Source organism: Protopterus annectens, chromosome 5.part0, assembly GCF_019279795.1.
Source record: "Protopterus annectens isolate FY-2018-M chromosome 5.part0, PAN1.0, whole genome shotgun sequence".
In the NCBI taxonomy this organism is placed as follows: Eukaryota; Metazoa; Chordata; order Ceratodontiformes; family Protopteridae; genus Protopterus; species Protopterus annectens.
Genome location: NC_056735.1, coordinates 1750165797 through 1750192904, shown reverse-complemented (window position 1 = coordinate 1750192904; position 27108 = coordinate 1750165797). Strand labels below are relative to the sequence as shown.

Below are 27108 nucleotides of genomic sequence, written 5' to 3'. Positions count from 1 at the left end.
ATCCATTTCATTGTATCTTTTTCAGTATTCACAGCTGAGCATGCTGCTTGGAATAAGGTAAGATGGACCCAGAGGAGCAGGGGCTACTGAACGATTATAGGTACCGAAACTATGCCTCTGTGATTGAGAAAGCTTTGAGAAACTTTGAATCCTCAAGTGAGTGGGCTGATCTCATTTCCTCGCTAGGTAAACTGAACAGGGTAAGTGCATATGCATTTTGACACAGATTATGACATGCCTGCCAGTTCCTGCTAATCTCCCAGACTAGTTTGAATATCTCCTACTTTAGTTTTTCTAGTTGCAGTTCCCTTAGTATGCATTATTTGAGTACAGAAGATTTTTGCTTACTCATTTTCTTCTCTAAAAGGGGAAGACAGTTTTAGGCATTGTACTATTGCAGTCCAATATGAATTATAATTAGCAGCATTTTAATGTTTTAGTGTTCAGTGACACTAAAAAAGTCATAGCACCAATGGAAGATATGACGTGTCCATTATATGGACCCATCTCTAGTCTTGGATGAATGTGTATAAAATGTTTAAAGGGACATGGAACTCTCTTTTTTTTTTTTTTAAGTTTATGATTATTTCACCTTTGTCCACTTGTTCCCATCTATTGTATGGAATCCTCCAACTGTTCAAGCTGTTGTTTTGCCTGTACATGTGCCTTAAAAAAAAAAAAAAACAAAAAAAAAACAGGAAACGTCAGCATAACGAAGATACTTATTTAAATGTCCATTCCCATAGATTCATAGCCACTTTTTTTTCTCAATTATTTTTTTCTATTGACATGTGTATGCAGTCATGATTTGTAAAACATTTAATAAATAATAGCAACTGAAACAAAATAGAAATTAAAAAAAGAAGTTACCCCCATTCTTACCACCCAACTTCAACCTAAAAACAAAAAACAATTTGCTCACAAAATACAGTTATACAGACTCACAGTTCAAATCTTCTTAAGCCAGAAACTGTATAAAACTGAACTACCATTTTACTAATGAAAATTCAAACTCGTTTAACATATTTTATTCCATGTCACCTGAATCTGTTTTTCGTTACAGTGTGCTATTTGTTACCAGTTCTGTAATTATAAAAATAAAGTATGGTATCTGATATAAAATTCATATGTCAATGGTTATAGGAATGACATATCTTTTTTTTCATAAAATGAGTAACTAAAGAAGAGGTTTTAGTCAAGCAAGTGGACAGAAATGTGATACCAGCCCCCTGTCTTGCCGCAAACATGCTAATAAGATTTAGTAGATGAAACTCAGGTGTGATGTTCAGTGTATGCTATAGAGTATCTTTTTGTTGCATGATTACGTTGATAAAGGATTTAAAGAATAATTTAGTTTCTACTCCAAAGTGCACAAAAGTCATAGATATTAAGTGAAATATCCAGCCAGTGTTCCAGCAGGTTAAAATTGTGTAAATGAACATATAATTCTGCATTCTAAGCATATTAATGTTCTAGCCATCACTCAACACCACATAATGATTTAAGAGTAGACAACTGAAATACATTGGTTAGCTTATTTACCCTTCTAACCAACATATTAGCTAAAATATTTACATTACTGGAAGAAACACCAATTTTTTTGCATGGCCGAAAGTATAGAAACAATGCAGTCTTTTTCCTGACGTTTCATAGTTTCTTGCTAAGCTTATGGCCAAGATAACCATCAGGAAGCTCAGTCATATCATGCAGTACTGACGGGAAACTAATAACATCCCCCTTTAAATAGATGTATGTCATGTGAACATTTTTAATTGCCAATCCAGTCATCCAGAGTAGGTATAAAGCTTGTTAGGGAAATACTCTTGATATGTAAGGTTAGTCTATTCCAGGAAGGGCGAATACATTTGGTTAGGTACTTGTGATGCCATCTGGTAGTGTTAATGTAGTAGTATAAGTGTAAGTCTTGAGATAGTGCTTGCTTTACCTCTGATTCTGTTTATCTGAAGGATTTCAAAGAGTGCAGAGCCATTCACTGCACACAGGACTAAACAGAGATCAGCACTCAGGAGTCTATATGGTACTGAGTAGAAGGATAGGAATTTCAGTCTGTCGGAGTAGCTAAGGCAACTGAGACCCAACATCTTTTTAGTGAGGAAACCTTGAAGTATCTTTCTCAAGTTAGTTAGGATACTTAGCACGTGCCAAAGGGGGCATTATATACAATCATGGGTCTTAATAATGGAGGAATAAAATGGGACTTTAGTTTCTGTGGGCCTTGAAGAGATACTGCAATGGATAATTTGTAGAAGGTAGAAAGGGTTCCTAACTGCCACAGGGATATGGTGGTCAAAGGAGAGTCTGTTATCAAGAGAGGTGCCAAAGTCCCTGATGACTGTGTCAGCTGGAATATCGTTAATGGTCAGCACTACTAGTGCTAGATTTACTAAAGGAAACTGTGCTTCATGTTTTGACATTACGGGGAAGTCCATGATTAACACACCAAGCATCTGTTAACACACCAGCCCTTGCTGGTGAATTTAAGTATTAGAACTGGATTTGTTAGCTGCCCCCCCCCCAGTTTGCAGTCATTAGCATAGTCTGTTGATATTTTCTTTCATACTGAAATGCATCCTCAAAAGGCATAAGCAGAGGTACCAGAAGCACCTGTAATAAATGTTCAGTAGAATGACTAGCTTGGCTCCAGTTGTATGTATTTCAGACTGTTAATAATAAGAAACAAACGTTGACTTTTAAATCTACACTCATTGACAGCCTGAGCAATCCGTATATATTATCAATTAAGAATTACTAAGGACGTGTCCTTCTCATAAAGTACTGATATCATATATTACATGATATAAAATGACAACATCTGTTTCTTTGTCTTTTATGTAAATATGCAATCATTATAAACATAGCAACATATTGTGAAAACATGATATAAAATTTGAGTCTTTCTATATAACTATCAAATATCGTTATATATATAGGTTATATTCATAATATTGGACACCTCAAAAAATCTACAAGTCAAAATATTGAAACATTTTTAATGCAAGCCTTCCTACCACCCCCCCCCACACACACACACACACACACACACACACATACCCTCTGTTAATTATATATACTAACCCTGGGATTACACAACTGTGGGTAAAGGGCAAATTCTCCTTTACAGTATTTTCAGTTTTCAGCACTTTGACTTTCATTCCTTTGACTTTTCAGTCAAATGACACCTATATACATAAATAAATAAATATGTATAGACATATGTGTGCATATATATATATATATATATATATATGCGTGTGTGTGTGTATATATATATATATATATATATATATATATATATATATATATATATATACACATACAAATAGCCAATCCATGTCTATAATTATCTGTATCTATCTATATCTAGCTAGCAGTATCACTTATATTAATGGAGCTACTAATTGGTTCATAGATGAATACTAGGCTAGCTGCTGCAGGCCATTTAAGCCTAGCCAGTTTCCCTTTTTGTGTTCAAAATAACCAGTCCTATTTGGTTATAGATTGGCCTTACCCATCCCATGGTTGATAACTATATGTTACCCCTAATGAGAATAACTGAGATCATACCATAGATAATTTGAGGGGACTTGTGCATGTAGAACCTGCCTCTGTCCATTTTGTAGTACAAGAGTACATACACACACACACACATTTTATATATATATATATATATATATATATATATATATATATATATATATATATATATATATATATATGTGTGTAATATGGGTCTACTTCTAGTTGAGCCACTGAAACGTTGAAATACTTAATGACAAAAACACATTGACACTACAGTGCATGGTCAGAGGCTAATCCTTGGAACGTGCACTGCAAATTATTTTTTTTTTGTGGGGGGGGAGGACCCTCCCTGTATCCCTACACCCTTTTCTAATTATATAAACTAACTCTGAGATTGCACAATTACTGTGAAAAGGGCATATCCCTCTACCCTGGGGATTGTCTGTCATGCACATCTGGCAACCATCTGTGTATGCCGACAAAAGTAGGTTGACAATGCAGAAGTCAACTAGAGTAAAATTTGACCTATGCTAGGACAGCTGTATAGATAGATATAGATATGTAAATAGATATAAAAGCTCCTAGTCTTGGGTTGTACACTGATAGACTAGTAGTTGAGTTTTACCGTCCATTTCTGTGTGAAGCCTCAGTTTTGTCCTTTAATATACTTTTTTGTTTGTTTTAATTTAAATGACACAAATTTTTGATGTTATGTGATCCTATCTCGCCTACATTCTGTACTGATGGGTTCGGAGCCGATCCTCGGCTCCGACTCTGCACGCTATGCTACAGAGCGAAGTCTCTTATTGGCTGAGCTATTGTATATCCCAGGATGCACCACCACTACTTCCCCAGATCTCATTTGCCGCTTACAAGCTAGGACGTGGTCTCGAACTTGGCTGAGCTAAGTGCTTTTTTTCTGAGAGTTTTTCTGTCAGGAAATTCTTTAATCTTTACCCAAAAGCTGTTTTAACAGCTATCGTTGTGTTTGTGTGTTTTTGTGTATATTTTGTGGTAAATTTTTGTGAGTGGACAGGGAAAGGTTTCCGTTTAAGTTAGAGGGGCCTTCCCCTCGTTCTTTAGTGAGTCTTCTTGTTGTTTCAGAGAGGTCAAGTACCTGTTTTAGTTAGAGGGTTCTTGGCCCTCCTTTTGGTGTATTTGTTATTTGTTAAGTTTCTTGGGCTTTCGCCTCTTTTAAAAAAAAAAAAAAAAAAAAAAGTTTTTTATTGTTGTGTAAATCAGTGCTGAGTTATATACATTGTGTTTTTCTCTGATATAGTGAGTAGTCTACAAGCATTATGTCTAAGGAGCATAGACCCTCAGGATTTAAGAAATGCACGAGATGCAACTACAAAATGTCCATCACGGACGATCACTCCTTATGCGTGTATTGTGTAGGCGCCAAACACCTTCAGGAGTCTTGCAGCGTGTGTCACGCTTTTTCCTCTAGGGTCCTCCAAGAGAGGAAGAATAAATTGATCTTAAAAGGGCTTATCAAACCCTCCTTCGAAGAGGCCTTATCTTCCTCTTCCTCTCCAGCTAAGAAAAAGAAATCATCGGCTCCGACCAGGCCGTCGGAACCGACCACTAAGAAATCTAGGCGGGCTTCTCCATCGGCTCCACGGACTTCGGAGCCGAGGGTGGAACGGTCTGCCTCGATGCCTCCAGCCTCGACTCCTCTGGTTTCGGAGCCGATGGCTGGGGCTTTGAGAGGCGGGTCACCTTCATCGGCTCCACTTATTTTGGAGCCGATGAGGGTTACTCGCTCAGACTCTTCCCCTTCGGCGCTGAAGCCCTCTTCCGTCGGATTTGGACATTGACAGGGGGCTCCAAAGACTGTTTCAGTCTCCTGTATTCCAGAAATTAGTTTCAGCTCCAGCCCATTCGGCTTCGGAGCCGATGGCCCACCCTGTAGTTCTGGTTTCTCCTCCAACAGCCTCGGCACCGTTGGAGCCGGTGCTGGTGGAGCCGATGGAGGTTTTCGGGTCGGCTCCGACCCTTACTCCAACCCCGGCTCTCGAGTCGGAGTTCGGTACACGGACCTCCTCGGTCGGCCCCGGAGGGGACGCTTCGGGACCGATGTTTTCGGTTCCGAGTCTTCCTCTCGGTGCGTCGGCTGTGGGGGTGCCGTCTACTGTTGTGGCCCCGGGGGTTGGACCTTCCCAGGACTCTGGCGGTCCGGTCTTCAGGGCCATGAGGAGTGCTTTGGCCAAATCTTCTTTGGCTACCTCCACGGTCTCACCGGCACCTTCCCTACACATGGAGACTGGGTCTTTTGTAGTCCCCCTGTCGCTAGACAGCGGAGCCCCGGGGCCTGAGGTCACCCCCAGTGGGGTTTCCCCCCCTCCTGGAGGTCCCTCTGAAGCTTCTTTGGAGGAACCCCCAAGGAAAAGACTGTGCAAGAGGAAGCACGTCGACTCCCCCGATGAGTCTCTCACGTCAGACACCGATCTTGATGATGCGGAGGGGTCCCCTAAGTCGTCCTCAGATGATGTCTCCTTTGCAGACATCTTGGAAGCCCTCAAACAACGAGGCGGCTGGCATTCCAAACCCCCTTCCACTGATGAATCGGTGTTCCTCAAGGCCTTCGGGGCTCAGCCCTCCGCCTCCTGGGTGTCTCCGCCCTTCGACGAGCTCCTAGATTTGATCTGTCGAAGGGTGTGGGAGCATCCAGACTCTGTGGAACCGGTGCCGGCTCGCCCAAATAAATTCTTATCTGCACCCCCAGAGAAGGAGTTTCTGACCAAAGGTGTGGCTGTAGATGCCCTGGTGGTGGCATCTGCTACCCAACAAGATGTAGCAGAGGCTTCAACGTCCGTCCATCCTCCTAATAAGGAGTCTAGGAGCATGGACCGGTATGGGAAGCGCACCCTCAGTTCAGCGGCCTTTACCTTAAGGTCCCTGAACTATTTGACGCACTTTACTAGATTTCAGAGGGATCTGATCAAGGAGCTTTCAGATACCCTCTTGGGTAACCTACCTGAGCAGCTGGCCCAGATGGTTGGCTCTCATTTGGCTACTCTGTCATTGATATCAAACTCGTCCATGAGGCTCATTTCATATGCAGCCGAGGGGGCGAGTAGAGCGGTGGGTACGGGTGTTGCTCTACGGAGGCAAGCCTAGCTCCGCCTGTGTCATTTTGCGGAAGCCTTTAAGTCTTCCTTTGCCGACGCTCTCTTTGATGGGTCCTCTTTGTTTGGACCCAAGGTAAAGGACACATTGACCCGCTGTGAGCAAGAAGGTAAGACTTTGACTGCCGTAGGGGCATGGTTTTCCACTCCCTTTCGGCCTTACCCCAAGGCTAAAAGAGGAGGGAAAATGTGGTTCCGTAAATCACAGAAGTCTTATCCCTCGCAGCAGGACGATCCCCCTTCTAGAGGCAGAGGAGGGGGAAATTTTTCTGGAAGACACCGTCCCAGAGGCGGCAGAGGCCCCCACAACACTGGAGACCGCGAGTCCTTTCGTGGCTCTTCAGCCTTCCGCAATCCCTGAAGGATTGCCCGACTGTGCAGCTCCGGAGCCAGTCGGGGGGTCGTTTTTCGAGACACCTAAAAGCCTGGGAGGGTATCACTCAGGACCGATGGGTGCTTCGAATCATCGCCGGAGGTTACGCCATCCCCTTTTCACACCCCCCCTCCGCCGTCCAGGAAAATCCCGGACCCGCCACCCAGTCAACGGGAAATCGCAGCCTTCGAAATCTCAAAGCTGCTTCAAAAAGGAGTTATCCAACCGGTCCCCGCAGACCAGATCGGATTAGGGACTTACTCAAGATTCTTTTTGGTGCCAAAAAAGACCGGCGACTTGAGGCCCATTTTGGATCTCAGCAACCTAAATCGTTCAGTCAAGAAGTCCAAGTTCCGAATGGTCACCTTACAATCCATTCTCCCACTGCTGGAGAAAGGTGTTTGGATGTGCTCCATAGATCTCAAGGACGCCTATTATCACATCCTGATAGATCAGGCGTCCAGGAGACATTTGCGCTTCAGCCTGGGAGACAGTCATTTTCAGTTCTGCGCACTGCCCTTTGGTCTCACCACAGCCCCCAGGGTGTTCACCAAATGTTTGGCGGTCGTGACTGCTCACCTGAGGAGTCTAGGATTCCAGGTGTTTCCGTATCTGGATGACTGGCTCCTGACTGCCACCTCCAGGCGTCTACTATTACAGAACCTAGCAGCCACCATATCACTAGGCACTTCCCTTGGAATCACCTTCAATTGGCCAAAGTCTGTGTTGCTGCCATCTCAGCGCATAAGGTTCATCGGAGTAGAGATAGACTCAAACCAAATGCGGGTCTATCTTCCTACAGAAAGGATACAGACTATACAGGCTCAAGTCCGAGCCTTGCTTCTCAAATCCAAAGCCCCAGCCAGGATGGTCCTGCAGCTATTAGGCTCCATGTCGGCCACTGTTCTCCTAGTCCCCTTAGCAAGATTGCATATGAGAATTCTCCAGTGGCTCCTATCAACCCAGTGGTCCTTTCAGGATCTCCCTCTCAGTCACCTCATACGGATCACGGAAACCTGCAAACGGGACCTTCGCTGGTGGCTGGTGTCCTCCAATCTGGATCAGGGACGACCCTTCGTTCCACCTCCTCCTGCGGCCACATTGATGACGGACGCCTCCCAGACGGTGTGGGGGGGGGCATTACCTGGGCAGGTCAGTCCAAGGCAATTGGCATTCCGACGAGAGTCTCCTTCACATCAACATTCTAGAAATGAGAGCGGTGCTTCTATCTCTACAAGCCCTCCACGATTACCTCCCTCAGGGCGTAATTGCCATTCAGTCCGACAACATGTCAGTAGTTTGGTATCTGAACAAGCAGGGAGGGACCAGATCCTACCCCCTTTGCAGAGAGGCCATGAGAGTCTGGGAATGGGCAGTGGCGACCAGACGTTTTCTGGTAGCGACTCATATCCCTGGGAGATCCAACGTGATAGCCGACAGACTAAGCAGAACTATTCTCTCTCCTCATGAGTGGTCTCTGAACGATGCAGTGGCAACTCAGATCGTCAGCAGATGGGGAACTCCTTGTTGCGACCTTTTCGCAACCCCGCTGAACGCGAAGTGCAGAAAATTCTTCTCTCTCACTCCAGCTCCAGGGGAGATTCCCATGGATGCCTTAGCCCATCCTTGGCCCACCGGCTTGCTATACACCTTCCCTCCGGTTCCTCTCCTTCCCAGAGTGATCCAAAAGGCGACTCACTTAGGGAGCAAAATGATTTTAGTTGTCCCTTACTGGCCTCGTCGGGTATGGTTTCCCTATCTTCGGAAGTATGCACTGGACAGTCCATGGTTCCTGGATCAGATCCCGGACCTATTAATTCATCAGTCGGGACAACTCCATCAGTCCCTTCACTCTTTGAAGTTAACAGCTTGGCTCCTCCTCTTCCGACTATAGTCAGAAATCATACTTTAGACCCGGAAGTCATACGTATCTTATCCTCGGCCCACAAGTCTGCCACTAGGAAATTGTATACTAGCAAATGAAAGAGATTTGCTATTTGGGCTCAACTTCGGGGTCTAGATCCCATCACTGTCCCGGTGTCAGAAGTCCTGAAGTTTCTAACTTCCCTATTCAATCAAGGTTCTTCAGTCTCTACCATCAAGGTCCAATTGGCAGCTATTTCCAATTTTCATGATTCTATAAACCCACCTTTGATGAGCAACAGATTGTGTAAAACCTTCATCAAAGGTGCTGCGCTTTTACGACCTCCGATTTCTCATCCTGCTCCTCCGTGGGATCTCGATGTGGTATTACGTGCCTTAACCTCTTCCCCCTTCGAACCGGCAGCAACCTGTGATTTGAAATTTCTTTCTTGGAAAACTGCCTTTCTGGTCGCGATTACTTCAGCCAGAAGGGTTTCAGAGCTTCAAGCTCTGTCTGTCAAACCACCGTACCTGGTTTTTCACAAAGATAGAGTATCCCTCAGGCCTAACCCATCCTTTGTCCCTAAAGTTTGTTCCAGTTTTTGCCTGCAACAGTCATTCCAGTTTTCTTCCTAAAGTACTCAAACAAAGCAGAATACATCTTCCACACATTGGATGTTCACAGGCAATTGTGATTTTATTTAGATAGGACCCAACAAACACGGAAAACAGATCAATTGTTTGTGTCCTTTTCGGACAATAAATTGGGCAAAACCGTCAAAAAGGTCACTATTGCCAAGTGGATCAGGGACTGTATTAGTCAGGCTTATTCCTCTTCTAATAAAGAGCTTACAACCTCTGTCAAAGCTCACTCTACAAGAGCTATGGCTACTTCAATAGCATTCCATTCTAAGCTTGCCATTAGCGACATTTGTGCTGCGGCTACGTGGTCTTCTCTGCACACCTTCATTTCCCACTACAAATTGGATGTGGCATCTCGGGGGCGAGCTTCATTTGGTTCCACAGTTCTCAGGAGTGTTTTCCAGTGAGCCACTCAGGAATCAGGTGCTAGGGACGCTGTCCCATCAGTACAGAATGTAGGCGAGATAGGATCACATAACATCTTTTAGTTATGTACTTACCATAACTTTAGATGTTTGGGATCCATCTCGCCTACATTCCTAATAACCCACCCTCCTTCCCCCTGCCTTGGAGATCAGAGGAGACCGGATGGTCCGAGTACTATCGTTTCATCTTGAAACATCTGGTAATGTTATATAAATAGTTATGTGTGTGTGTATGAGTGCGGACAAACAAGATCTGGGGAAGTAGTGGTGGTGCATCCTGGGATATACAATAGCTCAGCCAATAAGAGACTTCGCTCTATAGCATAGCGTGCCGAGTCGGAGCCGAACCCATCAGTACAGAATGTAGGCGAGATGGATCCCAAACATCTAAAGTTATGGTAAGTACATAACTAAAAGTTTTCTCAACATTGCTGCCTAGCAGAAGCATCCTACTAAATCTTATGCTGAATTCCTTAATAGCTGCAGTTATAAGCTGTTAGAAAGCAGATGAGCAAGGTATAGAAAATCACTGTAATGATGGGAATTTTTTCTTTTAATACGCATGGCCAAAACAGTGTCATTAAATGACATACAATTTTGTGTTCTCATTATTGTTCCCTAGTAGTAGCATCCTGATATATTTCATGCTGCTTGCCTTAATAGCTGCAGTTACAAGCTGTTAGAAAGCAGATGAGCATACCTTTCAACCTCTCAACACAAGAAATCTGGTGGGGGGGAGGGCAAAGACCCAAAAGTAAAGACGGATTTAAAATATTGCTAATTTAAACTTAGAAAGTTGCTAGAAGGACTGATTTTGCATTATTATATATTTTCTGAAAGATATGAAGTCTGAAACTCAAATAACTGTCATTATTTAGTGACTTCAAGCCTCTGTTTGCCAAAACCCCACAAATTTTATGATGAACAGACCAAAAATAAGAGGTAAAAATCTGGATAGTTGAGAGGTATGCATATGATCAAAAAATGGAAAGTCACTGTAATGAGTGAGACATTTTTTTATTACCATGGATACCCAGATTAGTGTCAAATTGAATGGTGGTATGCTTTTGTACACCTTGGTTTAAAGTACTCAAAGGTTTGAATGGTCTCTTATTTTGTCTGTTGAACATTTTCACATCCATTTAAAAAGGAAGTTCATAGTCAGCTGCTACTGTGATAAATCTTGCAGTTGTGGAGTGATTTTTCTTTCTGTGTTGGGTGTGTAACATTTTACATTTGGGTTGATGCTCAGCAAACACTTAGAAAACTTGGATGTGTGACCAGCCCCCTATGAGTTGATCACTGCGACTATCCTGCATGCACTGCTTGGATGAACAGATGATATGCATACCCTGTGAAACACGGTGACCTTTCTTTAAGCCATATATCCAACATCCGTTTTTTTTTTCAAAGAAAAATACAGTATTATATTACAAGGTAGTTACTGATTACATATATAGACGTTCTATAATTAACTTTATTACTGTACTGGGTAAGCTTTTCATCTGTTTTATACATAAAACAAGACCCTGCACTTTGAAATCATACATTTTAATAATTTTTGGTCTTTAAAGTGCTGGAATTCTATAACAACAGTATGAACTGTATATCTTGAAGGTCTTTTGATTTCATCTCTAGTACCTTGATATTTTCACTGGGCTGCAAATAGTCAGCTTTTAGTTCGAAATTGACTTTTGTTCTCTGAAATCTTGCAGCGATAAAGACACAACATTACCTGTCTACTTCACTTAAGACTACTTTCTCACATGACTGTAGTGTATCTTTGTACTTTGTGTTCTCTGTTTACAGCAGATTCCCTGGACTGCTATACCTTGATATTTTAGAGAGAAAACTTTGGTTTATTCTCTTAAACTGACCAACTTCTCCTTGAACTGCATAGGATCTTAATTCAACTGCTTGACCAATTACAGCAGCTTAAGGCTGCTGATCTAACCAGAAAATTGTATTTTCACTGTCTCTCCTCTGCAGTTCTGAGAACCTCCTAGAATTCTTTTTATAGTAATATTTTTGTTTTTCCTACTTTTGTACCAACATTTCTTTTACACTGCCTTAATTTTCTAATATTAGCAAGGTAACAGGAGCAAGTATTTTACTTTGCTATTTTTCTGTTAATTAATACCTGAAGTGGTGAGCTTCTGAGATTCTCTAATTGCTTATTCCAGAACTGCAAGATTATAACATCCCCATAGTTACAGCCTATGCTGTTTTTTTCATCAGGTTTGCTGCTTGTATGGTTCTTTCCAACTGTCAGTTTGTGTGTGCCTTGTATTTATCCTGACACACAAACCCCACTGTTGCTCAGATCTCTTAAATTTCATTCTCATATTGTGTCCTTTCATCTGATATGATGATATTATGTTTGCCTGTCATGAGAAGAGAGACTTTAATTAACTTGAAACAAAGCTGTGCTAACATTGCTGCATGGTCTGCCTGGTATTGTGTAAAGCATCATCTCTTACTGTGGGAACATGGTTTTGGTGCATACTACAAATACAGTAGTTCTGCATAGCTTTCTCAAGTTGTGCTGATATTGCTCGCCAATGCAGAATGTTTTTTGCTTATTTATTGCACTTTACTGTTCCTGGGTGGCCATGGTGTTGCAATGGTTAGCATTGCCACCTCACAGCAATACAACTGTCATATCTATGGTGGGTGTGGCATAAAGTTTAAGGTCTTCACCTTTTAGATATGAAGTACAGGGTTTGAGTCTGACCTTGGGATATTGCTGGGCTTAAAATAGCCCTTCAGGGCAGCTACCATAGTACTCTCCTGTGAACCTATAAATTGTAATATTTTAATGTAGGTGCTTCTGTAACTGGCTTCTTGAACATCTCAAAATTCTCTTTTCTTGTTCATAGCTCCTATCCCAGGCTACATCCTGCTTCAAATGCTTTCTAAGAGGCTAGTTATCTCAGATATATTGAGTGAAAATTTTGTAAGCTACTGCATTAATCCAAGAAGCTTCATTAATGCCTGTTTTTCTTCTTGCTTTGACATTTGCACTGGTGCCCTGACTTTTTTATGAGTTGGATTTCAGTTTAGACAAATCTGTTTCATACTCGTCATAATTTCATTTTTTACTTCCTCTTATTCCATTTGAAATTTTGTGGTTTCAGTTATTTAACCGCTCTGTTAGCCTCTTGTGTTCTCATTTTGTCTGTCCTCACTCAAAAAGGTAATCCACTGTAATCTCAACACCTTCTAATCCTTTGACTAGTGGTGCAGCTGCTTTTGGAAGTACCTCTGATACTGATGAGATTCCAGGTGGTAGTATCAGGATTCTGTACCTTTCTAATAACATATTGAATGTACACAGCTTTGAGTTTTCTTCATAGTTTTATTTCTTTGAAATTATTGATTGCACCTATATAAAACTTTATTAGTATTTGGCTTGGTAATGACCATTTTAACTGTAAGCAATAGCTAATGCTTTCTTGCTCTTTTTATAATCACTTTATTCTGATCTTACTTATCAAGCTAAATGTGTATCTTGCTCTGCATTTCAGCTCTGACCATACTGTCCCCCCCATTTTGTTAGCGTGTGCTATTTCTGAATGACATCTCAGCTTTCCCTTTGCTTTAATTCCTGCAGCATACTACTCCTGAGAACTACTTGTGGTGTTATTGATCCATGTATTTTTGGCATAAGATCCAGACTTCTTTTAACATGACATGCTCTTGTTGAGCTACCCAAGCCTGCAAATAAATCATTGTAATCATTCAAGATATCTTTGCTGTGGCAGTGCAATTCTGTCCGACAATTCTTGTAAACATTTACATAGTTTGTGCTTTACAATGTGAATACTTTTTACCATGCCGTACTTGTTGCAATGAAATTACCCAAAATATTAGTTGTTATCTTTTTGATCTAGTGCTACCGTTTTAAAACTTTTTGTATACTATCCATTCCATTGTTTACATATCATTAGCTATTGACTTTGTGCCTTTATTTGGTGTGCTGAATAACTTAGTAATGTGCACACTGCTTTAATTTCTCTTTGTTTTAGTCCTGCTGCTTTAGAAGTATTATCTCACAAAAATTACAAACTATACTTTTCCTAGTTTGAATTCAATAACCAGACATGAAAAAGCACAGGACCGTCAACAAATCTGAATATACCCAGTCCAAGAAGGCAACCGAAGCCAGGTCCACACAGCCAGAAAAAAATTGTAAAAACTTTAATATACCCATAGTACAGGACTATGCACATTCATCTGTGAAATCAGACTTCAGAATCACAAATTGTTCTAATTATACATTTAAATATCCCACCCCCCTGTAATCATGTGACCTTAAGCAACCAGTTATCAACCCGACTTAATAAACATAATAAAGATACAGTCTTAAAATGTAAAATACAAATACAATTACCTAACTGTATGAAATTGGACAAATCTTAAACACTGTAAGACTTCAACTTAAGCACACAAGTAATAGAAGTGTATTCATTTAATACGGGAGGGGGGTGGAATTTAATCTGAGTATCCACCGGAACTCACTCTCCTCAGTCAGTTCTTCCCATGGCCCCCTTATAGGATTATTAATAATGTGATGTACAACGAAAAACATTATTAATAAATTGTCATGTGTTTGGCCAAGGCATTTCTTGAATTCATCTTCCTTATGTCCAGTACATGTTCATATATTCTCCCTCTGTTTTCTTTGGGTTTTACGCACATAAAAACAATTACATTTCTGGCAAATTTCTAAATACCCCACCCCCTGTGTATTGCAATTACAGTGGCACTTGGCTTTAATTATTGTTCTATTAACCTTAACTTGGTCACCCACTAAGAAATGTTTACATTGGCTACAAAAGCCACATTTGCATGTGCCAGGTATTTTGTTATTGCATCTGAACCCTTTGTAGGGAGAATTCTGTTCCAAAAAAAAATTTGATGGATCTACCTCTCCTGTAAACCATACCTGGTTTAACTATTTTGTCCTTAACATCATTGAAACAGGAAAAATATATCCAGTTCTTTGTCAGCATGTCTGTAATGCAAGAATCTTCCAACCAATGTTCTGTCACAAAAGCAAGGTGGTGGTTGGTTGTCGGGGGTGTTATTATGATGAAACATTTCAAGTACTGTGTTGAAGGTGGATTTCAGTAAAGGACGAATGTCCTCCTTCTCCCTTATGTCAACCACCTCCAACATTACTGTGAAAACCATCCTTTTTGGGTAACTCCTTGCATAAAACATTTCATCCAAGATCTTTCAAGTTTAAATTGGTTGTCATCTAAAACCATAAAACCATTTAAATGAATACACTTCTATTAGTCGTTTGCTTAAGTTGAAGGTTTGCAGTGTTTAAGATTTGTCCAATTTTGTACAGTTAAGTAAATGCATTTGTATTTTACATTTTAAGACCATATTAACATCTTTATTATCTTAATTAAGTCTCATTGACAGTTGGTTGCATATGGTCACGTGATTACCGAGGGTGGGATATTTAAATGTGTAATTAGAACAGATATGTGATTCTGAAGAAGTCTGATTTCACATATGAATGTGCTTAATCCTGTACTATAGGTACATTGAAGTTTTTACAATTGTTTCTGGCTGTGTAGACCTGGCTTTGCTTGCCTTATTTGATTGGATATATTCAAATTTAGTTTGAATTCAACACTTACTGACAAAAGAAGCTTACAATAAATTAAGACCGATTATGCAGTCTATTCATGCTGAGTGTCTTTTCCTTGCCAGTTATATTTTTGTGCTGTGGTTCCTTTTTTACTGTTTACCTTCATGACACCAACTCTATTTCTATTTTAATAATGCTAAATAAGATTATTTGCACATTCCTTTGAATACTCATTTTTTTACACATCTTTGCAAACTGCTTTTTTTCTACAGTGCCTTCTACAAGATTGACTAAATTCTGAGCATTTCTTACATTTGTGTTATAACCATACCTAGAACACAAGTCTTGAATTTCAACTGCACCACATCCCCTGTCTGCCTCATGGTTCTCTTTCTCATCTTTATTACTGTTATTACACAGTCTCAGTTAAGGCTTTATTTTTTACTTTATTTGATTATCATTTTATCTTACATACTTCTGTTTCTTCAGCTAAGTCCTTATTTATTTTTATTTGATATATTTATCCTTTGTTGACCAGGTTAGTCCCACTAGGCTTGTGGCATAATTTCAGGGGAGACCCAAGGTTGTATTGATACTCCTAGGGGGAATTTGGCCAGGACATTGGGGAAATTCCCCTTCTGTTTGGAAGAGATGAAGTGAAGCAGTCTCTGAATCTGCTAGATGGCTGTTACTGCAATTCCAGGAAACCCATAATGGAGGCGAGTGGAGTCGAGCTGGAGCCGGAGAGAACTTACTGAAGGAAGGGGAAGGAGATGAAGTAGCTGTTACAGAGCTGGAAAATGGAGGACTATGTAAACAAAAGTGCTGATAAATTTGATGATTCAGGCAGAAGCCAAGGACGGAGAGGAAGCTAGATGGAGTGACATGATGGAGAGAGTATTACAGGAAGAAGAAACTGACTGATTGGAAACATAAACAACTGCTGGTAAAGTGAAGATAATGGAGGTATGCTCAGCTGGCAGAGTAGCTACTTGTCAGGGTTTACCTCTGCATCAGATTTTTTTTGTTGCAAGAAAGAAGAAGTTATGCAGATGCAGCAAGGAAGGGAAGAATGGACAAAGGAACTGAGAGGAGAAAACAGTTGCAGTTTCACAACAGTCACAGAAAAGACAACAAGTGAGGAGAATAAAAAGTAAAAGTGATGGCAGTTTGAACAAGTATGACATTACTGATAGCAATATTTTGCCATTAGGATTTAACATTAAAGTTATAAGTGCATTAATTCATGTGGAAGCAGAAATTTTTGTGAAGTGATATTTGAAATGTTTAACTTGCTGGGAAATTTATGACTGGGATTGAAAACAGAAATGCAGTGGCACCTTGGAAAGGCTATTTATTTTAGAGATTGGCACTACAACTAAAAAAGAAAATAAATGTGCAGCTTAGGACTTCAGATATAGATGAGCATAAATTAACTTTTTTTTTTCACTATTTAGTAAAGCACATGAAATTAAAAAATGTGTGATGCAAGAAATGTATGGACTGGAGGTTGGGAAGTGTGGGCCACAGTGGCTGTTAAGGGTGGGAAAATTCAACACATTTCAAATGCAGTAATTGTGAATGGTAATATAGGATTTGGTAAGTATTGGGGTCAACCCAAAGCATATTATTTCTGTGGGGATGGAAAACATTTAGTATAAAACTATAAGAAACAAAGATGTGACCAATGTGGGGAGAGGGGGCATACAGCAAAAAACTGTTAGCCTTTTTGTAGCAAATGTGAAGAATTGGGACACTTCTGGTTTGACTAACTCATATTAGAAAAGGAAAGAGTAGATAAGAGGAATGCTCAGAAGGAAGAAAGAAACCGTCAACAATATTATTACAGATGTTGAAAAATAATGTTTATTTTAAATTGTACTTCTCTTTAGACAGACATGATCATAAGAGACCTGAATACTTACATGGACAATTCTGTCTCATTCAATAAGAATGTTGCCATCAGAGTTGGAAGTCTTTCTATCTGTCCCAGTTAATTTCTAAGGAAATGTCTTCAAGATTCAGATAAGTCATCCTGCGACTGTAGTGTTTGCTTATCAGACCCATCATTGAGTACAATGTCCCCTTTGTTATGAATAAATTCAAGCATATTGGTCAACTAGAAAGGCCCCAAAGATACCGTACCAAGAAAAAGGCCTTAAATCTTTCAATTATCCTAATAGATTACCACAACTCTTATATTATATTCAGTACCTGCTCTGAAGTGGCGTGTCTTGCTTTTCGAGCCATAAAAGACCCAGTCCTGTTTGGCCTTCTCTTTTTTTTGCAAAACCAGTGACTCTACATACATCCACACTAGGAGATCTAAATGTGTACCAACAAGTAAACAAGACTTGCTGGAGAGACATTTATATAATATACACAGTATAATCCCAGTGTATGGAATAAGCTGCCATTTTGACTGCCTTTAAGGCTAATCTTGGTTATTGGATGGGTAGACACACATTTACACTAAGATTGTCATATACAGCCATACTGAATTTTGGAGGTAAACACTAATTAAGTACTTGAAAAGGGAGGCATGAACTTGTTAAATGTGTGAACTTAAAGGTATATAGTGCTAGGCATCTTATGGTCTTTGTGAAGACTGGTAGAGAAGGGTGAAGGCTGCCAGTCTAGCCAGATAGAATTTTATACATAATTCTATCATTTGTAAATGTGAATGTGAATCGCAGGCTTGTTTTCTTAAATTAAAGAATAGGCTGTTAAACTTCAACAATGTGGCAACATTGCCCTCTGCTGTAAAGAAAACTAAGTCAAGCATTTCACATCTGTTCTTTGAAATTAAAATTATGTCTTGTATGTCCTTTGATCTTCAGAGCTCAGAGCCATTTGGTTTGGGCTAGCACATTATTTCTATTCTTTTAACTTAAGGAATAATTACTAGAGTGTACATGTGAGATGTCTTTTATTGTTGTATCTTCCTGAGCAGGTGTTAGCTTGCTAAATAATGTAGCCTGTTGGCCTGGGAACCCCAGGCTAAGTGTCAAAAGTGATGTAATGTGTATACTGGGAAACCCAAGTGTGAAAAGTGATGTAATCTAGGAGGGCCCAGCAGAAATGTTTGTTAGTGATTTTAAAAACTATTGCTCAGAGAGAGACTGTAAGCATTTTGGTCTTAACATCCAACTCAGCACTCTGCCTGTTGTCTATGTAAATAAGTTATTTTAGAAGTGTGTTTTCTTGTAACAATAGCTAGGAATTAGAAAGTTTAGACTAAGTGTTTTTCTGTGATGTCAGAACTGTACTACTGATTTATTTTAAGTATTTCTGTGTGATCAATGAACTCTTGACTAGTACTGACTGTGTAGTAGAAAGTATTGTCTTGTGGTTTTAATTATTTATTATTAAATATTTTAAAACCTTTTAACTGTGGCTGGTTTGTGTAGGGATAAGTTAAGCTCTAAGAGTACATTGCATGTATATAAGGATCCTGTGCCAGGTCACTCTAATAAGCCTTGAGACTGTTTAGTCACATCTACCATTTGGATAATAGTATTGCACAGTAATAATTGGACACCCTTTTAAGGGCCTTTGAGTAGCTAATAATTATTAGTGGGTGGTGACCGCTGCTACTGCTGTATAGTTTGGGTAAAAAGGGGCACAGCTGGAGAACCTGTGCCAGCCTTCCCCAGAAGTGTCTGTGTGGTTGTGTAAACTCTTATCTCAAAGTGTATGTGTGTCCGCTACTTGGGCAAGGACACGAAGCACTGGTTGGACAGAGAGGGTGCTGAAGATTTTAGCTTGCCCACTAGGTTGAAATCTGGACCTTATAGTTGTGCCAGTGTGGAGTCTTATTGGGGACCTGGGGAGCAAGGGAGCGACCAGCCCCGGACTGACTGTGATCTCTGTGTGCTCTTAAGGGAAATTGCACTTTACTATGTGTATTTGTTATCCTTTCCTCATATATGAGACTCCCTCTCTGGTGTTAGTGGTGAAGATTGAGGCTCCTTGATTGCTGGGCCAGGGCATGGGCGTCACAGTCTTCATGACTGCTTGCCTGATATTGTCCCCGTATTTCTATATTCCTGCAATAATAACATTCTATGAAATATATGATAGTAAAAATGTAGTCCATTATGTAGGAAGGTGGAATTTAGCCTTTCAGCTAATCTTTCCAAGTTTAAACATGTGTAATGCACTGGTGCACATTAGTAAAACAACTTGTATGTAACAGAGTAAGATTCTCCAGTGTGAAAGCACTAGGGGTAAAGCTGAAAGCATGTCTGTTGTGGTAAAAATTAGGAAGGTAGAAGTTACCAGTGTTAATGTAAACAAGTGCCATTAGGAGAGCATCAGTTAGTGATGCATTTACTGAAGGGTATGCAGAAAGTTGTTGCCAAGAAATTTAGAAATAAGAGAAGTGATTGGGAGATGTGAGTTAGGAGACCTTTTGAGATGTTGGAGTGCATGATATCACATATGTCATGTAATGATTGGAGGAGTTAATAAGATTGAATGTGATCTTATAGCTTTAAGGGGGCATGGATAGAAGTAATTAGCATATTTGTGATTGTGTTTAAAAGCTTGTTGTAATCTTGTTTTAATTGTCTGATGAAGTTCTGTTGTTACCGGATGAAAGTGCTTACGGCTTTCATTGTCCTTTGGTGTTTTTGGTTTGAATAAACTTGGATTTGCACTTGGATTGTGATTTATATTTCCATTTGATGTGGTTCGGAGACTCCTTTCATCTTCTGCTGCAGTTTGTTTGTTCAAATGTTTCTTAAAGAGTCTAGGTGCTAGCCATTGTTGATTTTTATGCATCTCTTATTACATAAGTTGGATGATCAGTTGTGATCAGTGTACTACGCCATTAAACAATTGAAAATAAAATAAACATAAAATAAAAATGGTGGCCACTAAGCATTTCAGGGAATATTTTAGCCTGTTTTATTTTTTCAGGATTAGTGGATAGTATGCAATCCAGAGGGCTAGCTTTGACAGAAGTTTCATCATATGTCGTTGGACATTTAATTACTTGGGTCAGACAAAGTAGATTGATAAAATATACTTGGTGTGCAAAAAGCCAACAAATCCCTAAAAGAAATGAATGGGCAAAAAGTATGGAAATCCAAAGAAAGCTGCAGCAAACAAGTCCATAAAACTGCCACGTTATTAAAAAAAACATGTAGAATTGAGTGCTTTCATCCCAATGAACTCAGGACTTCATCAGAATTAATTGAAAACAAGACTGACTTCCTTAAATAGTCATAGACTCGGGTCTACTTCACATTGTCATAGGCCGGCATTATTGAAGCTGATATTGTCGGCATCAGATTAGCGAAAGCAAAAAACATTGAACGTTTAAATGGAAATCTCCGTAAGGGGAGATTTCCGTTTAGTTCAATGTAGTGCAGTCTCGGAGTTGGTATATTTAAGTAGGGGGGATGTGGGGGGTGCAGCTGCTTGCAAAGTTAAGTTTTTATTTATTTTTGTTTTTAGGCATTTTTTTTAATCTTTCAATGTTTCAGAATTCGATGATATGGTGTCGACCATATCAGATTCGATATTCTGAAACTTTGATAAGATAATATAGATGCATAGACTCAAATAGCAAGAACACTTATTCATTAGATGACCATCAACAGATTGTTGCTCTTCCTAAACCAATATTATAAAACCCAAGGAGTGGCGTACGGCAACTGTGGTCCCACTCCACAAAGGCGGCGCCTCTACGGACCCTGGTAATTACCGCCCCATAAGCTTAACAAGTCTAGTCTGCAAAGCTATGGAGAGGATCATAATGGAGCTCATAAACAAAGATATAGGGGACTTGCAGACATTGGACCCGACCCAGTTTGGCTTTGTCAAGGGAAGATCATGCCTTTTGAACTTGGATGACTTCTTCGAAACAGTCACCAAGGCCATTGATAAGGGAAAGGCAGTCCATACAGCCTACCTTGACCTTGCAAAGGCTTTCGACACAATACCCCACTCGGGTACTGTAGAAAAACTTACCAGCTTAAATGTAAACCCATATGTCACAAGATGGGTTGCAAACTGGCTTAAGGACAGAACCCACAGGGTTAGAGTTGCTGGCGCTATGTCAGACTCCAAGCCGGTCACAAGTGGTGTCCCACAGGGCTCGGTCCTTGGCCCGCTATTGTTTGGCATCTACTTCTCAGAAGTACAGGCCAACATGGGAGGACTTTGGCTGACAAAGTTTGCAGACGACTGCAAACTGGGCCATAGTGGAAAGTGCATCGGACACGGATATCCTTCAGAAGGGACTCACGGAAACAGATAGCTGGTGCCAGAGCCATGGCCTGAAGTTAAACGCCAAAAATGTATAGTCATACCCTTCGGGAAAAACAAGGTAACCCCAAGCTACCATATAGGTGGCAATCCACTAAGCACAGAAGAGGTTATCAGGGACCTGGGGACCCAGGTTGACAGTGGCCTTTCTTTTGACACTCACGTTGCTAAAGTGGTTAGAAAGACCTTCTACATTGCCCACCTGATCATGAAGGGATTCACATCCAGATCTAGTGAGGTCATTGTTCCCCTGTACTCTTCACTTATCAGACCAATGATCGAGTACAATGCCCCATTCGGGATGTATCTCACCCAACATCTGCAGCAATTGGAGAGACCCCAAAAGTTCCTCACCAAAAGGATAAAGGGACTCCAAAATCTGTCATATGCTGCCAGATTGAAGAAACTCCAGCTCTATTCAGTCACATACCGTCTGCTCAGAGGTGACATGTGCCTGACATACAAAGCCATGTCCAACCCGGAATTAATGGACATGCTCCACCTCAAAAATTCAAATCCACCAAAACCACTAGAGCAAGCGACTTAAACCTTAGCACGGATATAAATAGGACGTGCTGGAGGGATAGATTTATCACTCAGAGACTCCCTATGCTGTGGAATAAAATCCCGGTCCATGTGAGGCAGAGCACCTCGCTGACTCTGTTCAAGAGAAATCTAGACCTGTGGATGGGAGATCGTAAGTTTACCCCGGGAATCATCTCTGTGTCACTGCTGGACAGAGGCACAACAAACTAATGGGCACAGTATTTTTTCATATAAGGGGTGGCGTAAGCCACAAAAATTTGGGCTAGGCTTATAAATGCCTTAGGGCAGATAGCCTAGTATAAACCTATGAACCTATGAACCTATGGTGAAAGTTAAGTTACTATTTAAAATAGCAATCGGTCACAGTAATTGTATACATATAAGACAAGTAAATAAAAAAACAAATAAATATAAATAAATATAAATGCAATTATCAAAATGGGGGGTAAACCAAACTACAACAAAAAGGGGTCTCTATAAACTTTGCAAGGACCTTTTATATAAAAATGGTTGTAAAGATATCTTGTCATTAATCCCTGGTGGGTATTGTGCTTGTAACTTCACTTGCTAAATCCGTTCTCTTTCCTCTAATCAATTTTTTAAGTCTCCTTCCCTAGGATTAGAAGTAATACGCTCTAAAATGGCAAATGTAAATTTATTAAAATTATCGCATATTGCAGAATGCTTGTATAGGGCATTTTTTTTCATCATGTCTGGTTATACTCTACAGATGTTAATAGATTGTCTTTTTGAATCATATTTCTGTTTTGCCCACATAAAAAGCCAAACAGCTGTCACAAACTGCAAGATACACTATATTTTTTAGTGTGACAATTCCCCTTTTCAAACCATACCACAGTTTTCGCTTTATTTTCCAACTTTAACTTATTTCTCTCTAATATATAAGGGCATTGAGTGCAGGTTCTACACTTTGATGTTCCCTTAATATTCAGATTACACTTGTTACAATTTCCATTGTTCTTAAATTCAATTTTTAAATTCCTGCATGTCTTATATACAAAAGTGGGTTCACTACCTATAGTTTCTTATAGTTGTGGATTGCCCCTAATAATGTTCCAATTAGAATTAATCTCTTGTATTGCCCTTGAATAAGGGACATATTGGACGACTAGGGCTCTGTCATAACTAGTCACATTTTCACTCTGTTTTGTTTCAGAATGATTGTCTCCCAATAGGGGTTTATACTTAACACCCCACTGCGATATAACATAGTTACAGATGTCCTGAACTAATCCTGAGGGATAACCTCTTTCTAAAAACATCTGACCAATGAATGTTATCTCCTCACAAGCTTCATCATAACAAGAAGTCATTCTTGCTGCCCTTATACACTGACCATGTAAAATACTCTTCTTTTGATTATATGGATGGCAACTAGAGAAATCTAAGTAACTGTTGCTAAATGAAGGTTTTCTGTAAATTCTAGATTTGAGCCCTTCAGTACCATGTTCAATAAAGGTGTCCAAATATTGAATGCCCCTTTTCATTAAAGTTATAAGTGAACCTCAAAAAAAATCAGACAATACATTTAAATATTTTATAAAGTCCCTTATTACTACCTCTGGGCCCTTCCATAAAATAAACTCATTGTCCAAAAATCTTACATATAACTTAATGTAACTAAAAAAAAGTCCATTAAAAATATTAGAAAACTCCCAGTCCGTTAAAGCTAAATTAGCATAAATAGGAGCACATGAGGCCCCATTGCTACTCCATTGATTTACCTATAATATTCCTCCTCAAAATAAAGTTAAAATCCAATACTAAACCCATTAGCTCAACCATAAGATTAGCTTGATCATTAGACAAGGATGTAAATCTAAGTATGCTATTCCTAAAATGATCCAAGCCATCTTCATTGGGGATGGACATAAAAAAGATCCACAACATCTATCGTTAGAAAAATCAGATCCCTTGACCAGATCTTTTTTCAAATGATCAAAAAAATCCCATGAGTCTTTTAATACATGTTGAATACCACTTACATATGGTTTTAAAAATCTATCAGTAAAACCCTCCTAGGGGATATGTATTAGAACCCCTTCTTGAAACAATAGGTTTAAATGGGGGGTTTAAGGGGTATTTATGGCCCTTAGGGATTCCAAACACAGTTGCAATTTTTGGGGCTCTAACTGTTAAAAATTGTAAATATCAGAAGATATCCTTTACTCAATAAGATATTCCTCTAAAAAAGAATCAATTCGCTGGTAACGTAAGGGAAGAAGCAGTATAGGTATCTTTATCAATCAGTATCTCAAACATAACTTTGGTATATTCAAAAAAGTTTATTAAAACAGTGCCCTCCCTCTTTTGTCAGGTTTTAAGACTAGAATAGAACTTTTTGCCCGGTCATTTTTTAAAGTAGATTGATAGTTAAGTGGGATATGCTAGTGTCTTGATCAGACCATTCTGTGTCAATGTCGCCAAGATGTTAAGGTTTCCTGCTTTACATAGCTAGTTATTCAGTTAAGTATATTTTTTAATGCTATTAGTATTGTTTCTGTTTGGAGGTATGTATGTATCTGTTGTACACATTGTCTTTTGTGAAATTAATTTAAGATTGTATTAGGTCTTAGGAGTCAAATTGGGGGGGGGAGTTTGTCGGGGAATATTGCTGTTTATAAGGTGTTAAGGAACATGTTAGCTACTCCTCTGGCACATTTAGTGGTACTATAGTCCTTTCTTAAGTAATAGCCCGTTTGGAGTATTTCTTAGTCTTTGACAGAAGAGTTTAACTATATTTCAGTGAGTAGTAGCAGTATGTGAAAATGGTGGATTTGAATCCAGGTGTGAAGATTACTAATTTTATTGCAGATACTACTTGCATTTATGCTATATATTTTGGGACTGCTTCTGAACTCTAAGATCATCATTGCTGTGTGAGAATATTGACTTTTTTCATTCTTCATCTTCAGAATACATAAAAAATGAGTTACAAGGTTTGCCTTCTTCGGGGAACAGTAACAAGCGAGTAAAATTATGCTTAATATCTCCAAAGCTAAGGGAATCCTACATGAAGGAGAACAGTTCTCTAGTAGTAAGCAAATGGGGTGATGATCTAGCCAGCATCCAAGATATGTGAAACAATTTATATCTTGCATTGTAAGATACTCACAACTGAAACACTGTTTGCATGAACAATATACACAAAGTTTACTCTAGCACTACATGTTACAAACCAAGGATATGTAATTTCTTTATTGTTCTTTGCCCATATGGATGACTTCCAGTTGTTTATTTATGATTTGGGTTATAGTACCCCAACTTTGGCCTTTTACAGTGCTGCACTTTAAGTCAGAGTGAGCTCTTAAAAAAGGACAGTTAAGTTGTGGATAGTCATTTCTGATATGTTGGTTAGAAGATTTAGCAGGAAGATAGGCAAGTAATTTTTGGTTAGCCTGGCTTTCTTTATGCAGAGGTATAAAGGCTTATGTTTCACATCAAGGAGAGACTACACAATCTAATGAAGACCTTATCATGAGAAATGTAACAGGACCAGTGATTACGGTAATTGCAAAGTGTTGAAACTTGGTAAGAAGGACCTTTTCCACACATGATCTTTCAGTGCTTTGAAAGAAGTTTCTTGAATTTTCATTTACTAGCAGTCTGCATAGTGAAGAGAATGGAGCTCAGAGGTGATTTCCATAAGGACTCCAGGGTTTACAGGTAGGGCAGACACCCCAGTTTGCAGTGTGTTGATATCCAGTAACCTAAAATATATTGAGCCTTTGGAGTGACATGAGGTTTACACTTGAAGAAAGTGGAGTTTCACCTTTGAAATGGTTAATTCACATAGTAATTGGCTATTGAGGCTTCTTTACATTTTTTGTACGGCATTTCCTTAATTTTACACATATTTGTTAGTTTTATTAAGGCCTTAAATGACTTCACTCCTTTTTAAAAATGATTGTTGATGTTATATATGACCCATTTTGAGGGTAAACAGTTGTTTAGATCATCCAGGAAAGGTGCCACAAAAGTATTGATGCAACTTATGCAGGAATGAAACTGGTGTGATGTGACCAAACCTTTAGTTGCAGGTGTTTAAGAAGGGTTCAGTGACTGAGGTGTTGATCTGGTTTCAAGAAGAGAAACATCTCAGTGGATGCTTTAAAGGGCTGTTCTTCCAACATGATCACAAAATGCTGCATAATTAATGCAGCACTGAGGATGGGGGAGAGTTTGGAACTCTTGTAGTATATTAGACCAGACCTAGCCACGGACAAATATTTTGTTTTGGGTTTTGACATCACTTGAAAATTGCCACCACTCTCATTGTGCATTACGTATCCCCAGTTTGAGTGATGTGGAAATGGTCATCTTTAAAATTTCCCAACATAATTATTTCAGACCTCAGTATTACTTGATTTATTTTTAGGTGTAGAGAGATCTGCGATCCTACCTTGTCAAATTTGCATTATGTCTAACCTTTCAAGTTTCTTGACTGTACTGAATCTGATAAATAGTGTGTTATACTGTTCAGTATCTGGGCATTGTGACATAGCAGGGAGGGTTTATGGTCTTGTTTGATGAAGGAAGATCACTTCCCAGGAACCTTGTTTCCAGAAATGATAATTGTCCCTCGAGTAAGTGGCGTCATCCCTTACAGACCTCTGTCTTGCTATTTCAGATAGAATTTGCCTCAGAAGAGCTATGAAGAGCAGTACCTTTATACTGATGGCA

General features: G+C 39.6%; 1 protein-coding gene across 1 annotated transcript in view; it reads left to right on the top strand.

The window, feature by feature from the left end:
- The window catches only part of DOP1B (DOP1 leucine zipper like protein B), a 2336114-nt gene that overhangs the window by 204913 nt on the left and 2104093 nt on the right, over nt 1-27108 (top strand). The window contains exon 2 of the mRNA XM_044071549.1: nt 26-200. Coding sequence (XP_043927484.1) covers nt 63-200 — 138 coding nt within the window. The 5' untranslated portion in view covers nt 26-62. The remainder of the gene's footprint in view (nt 1-25; nt 201-27108) is intronic.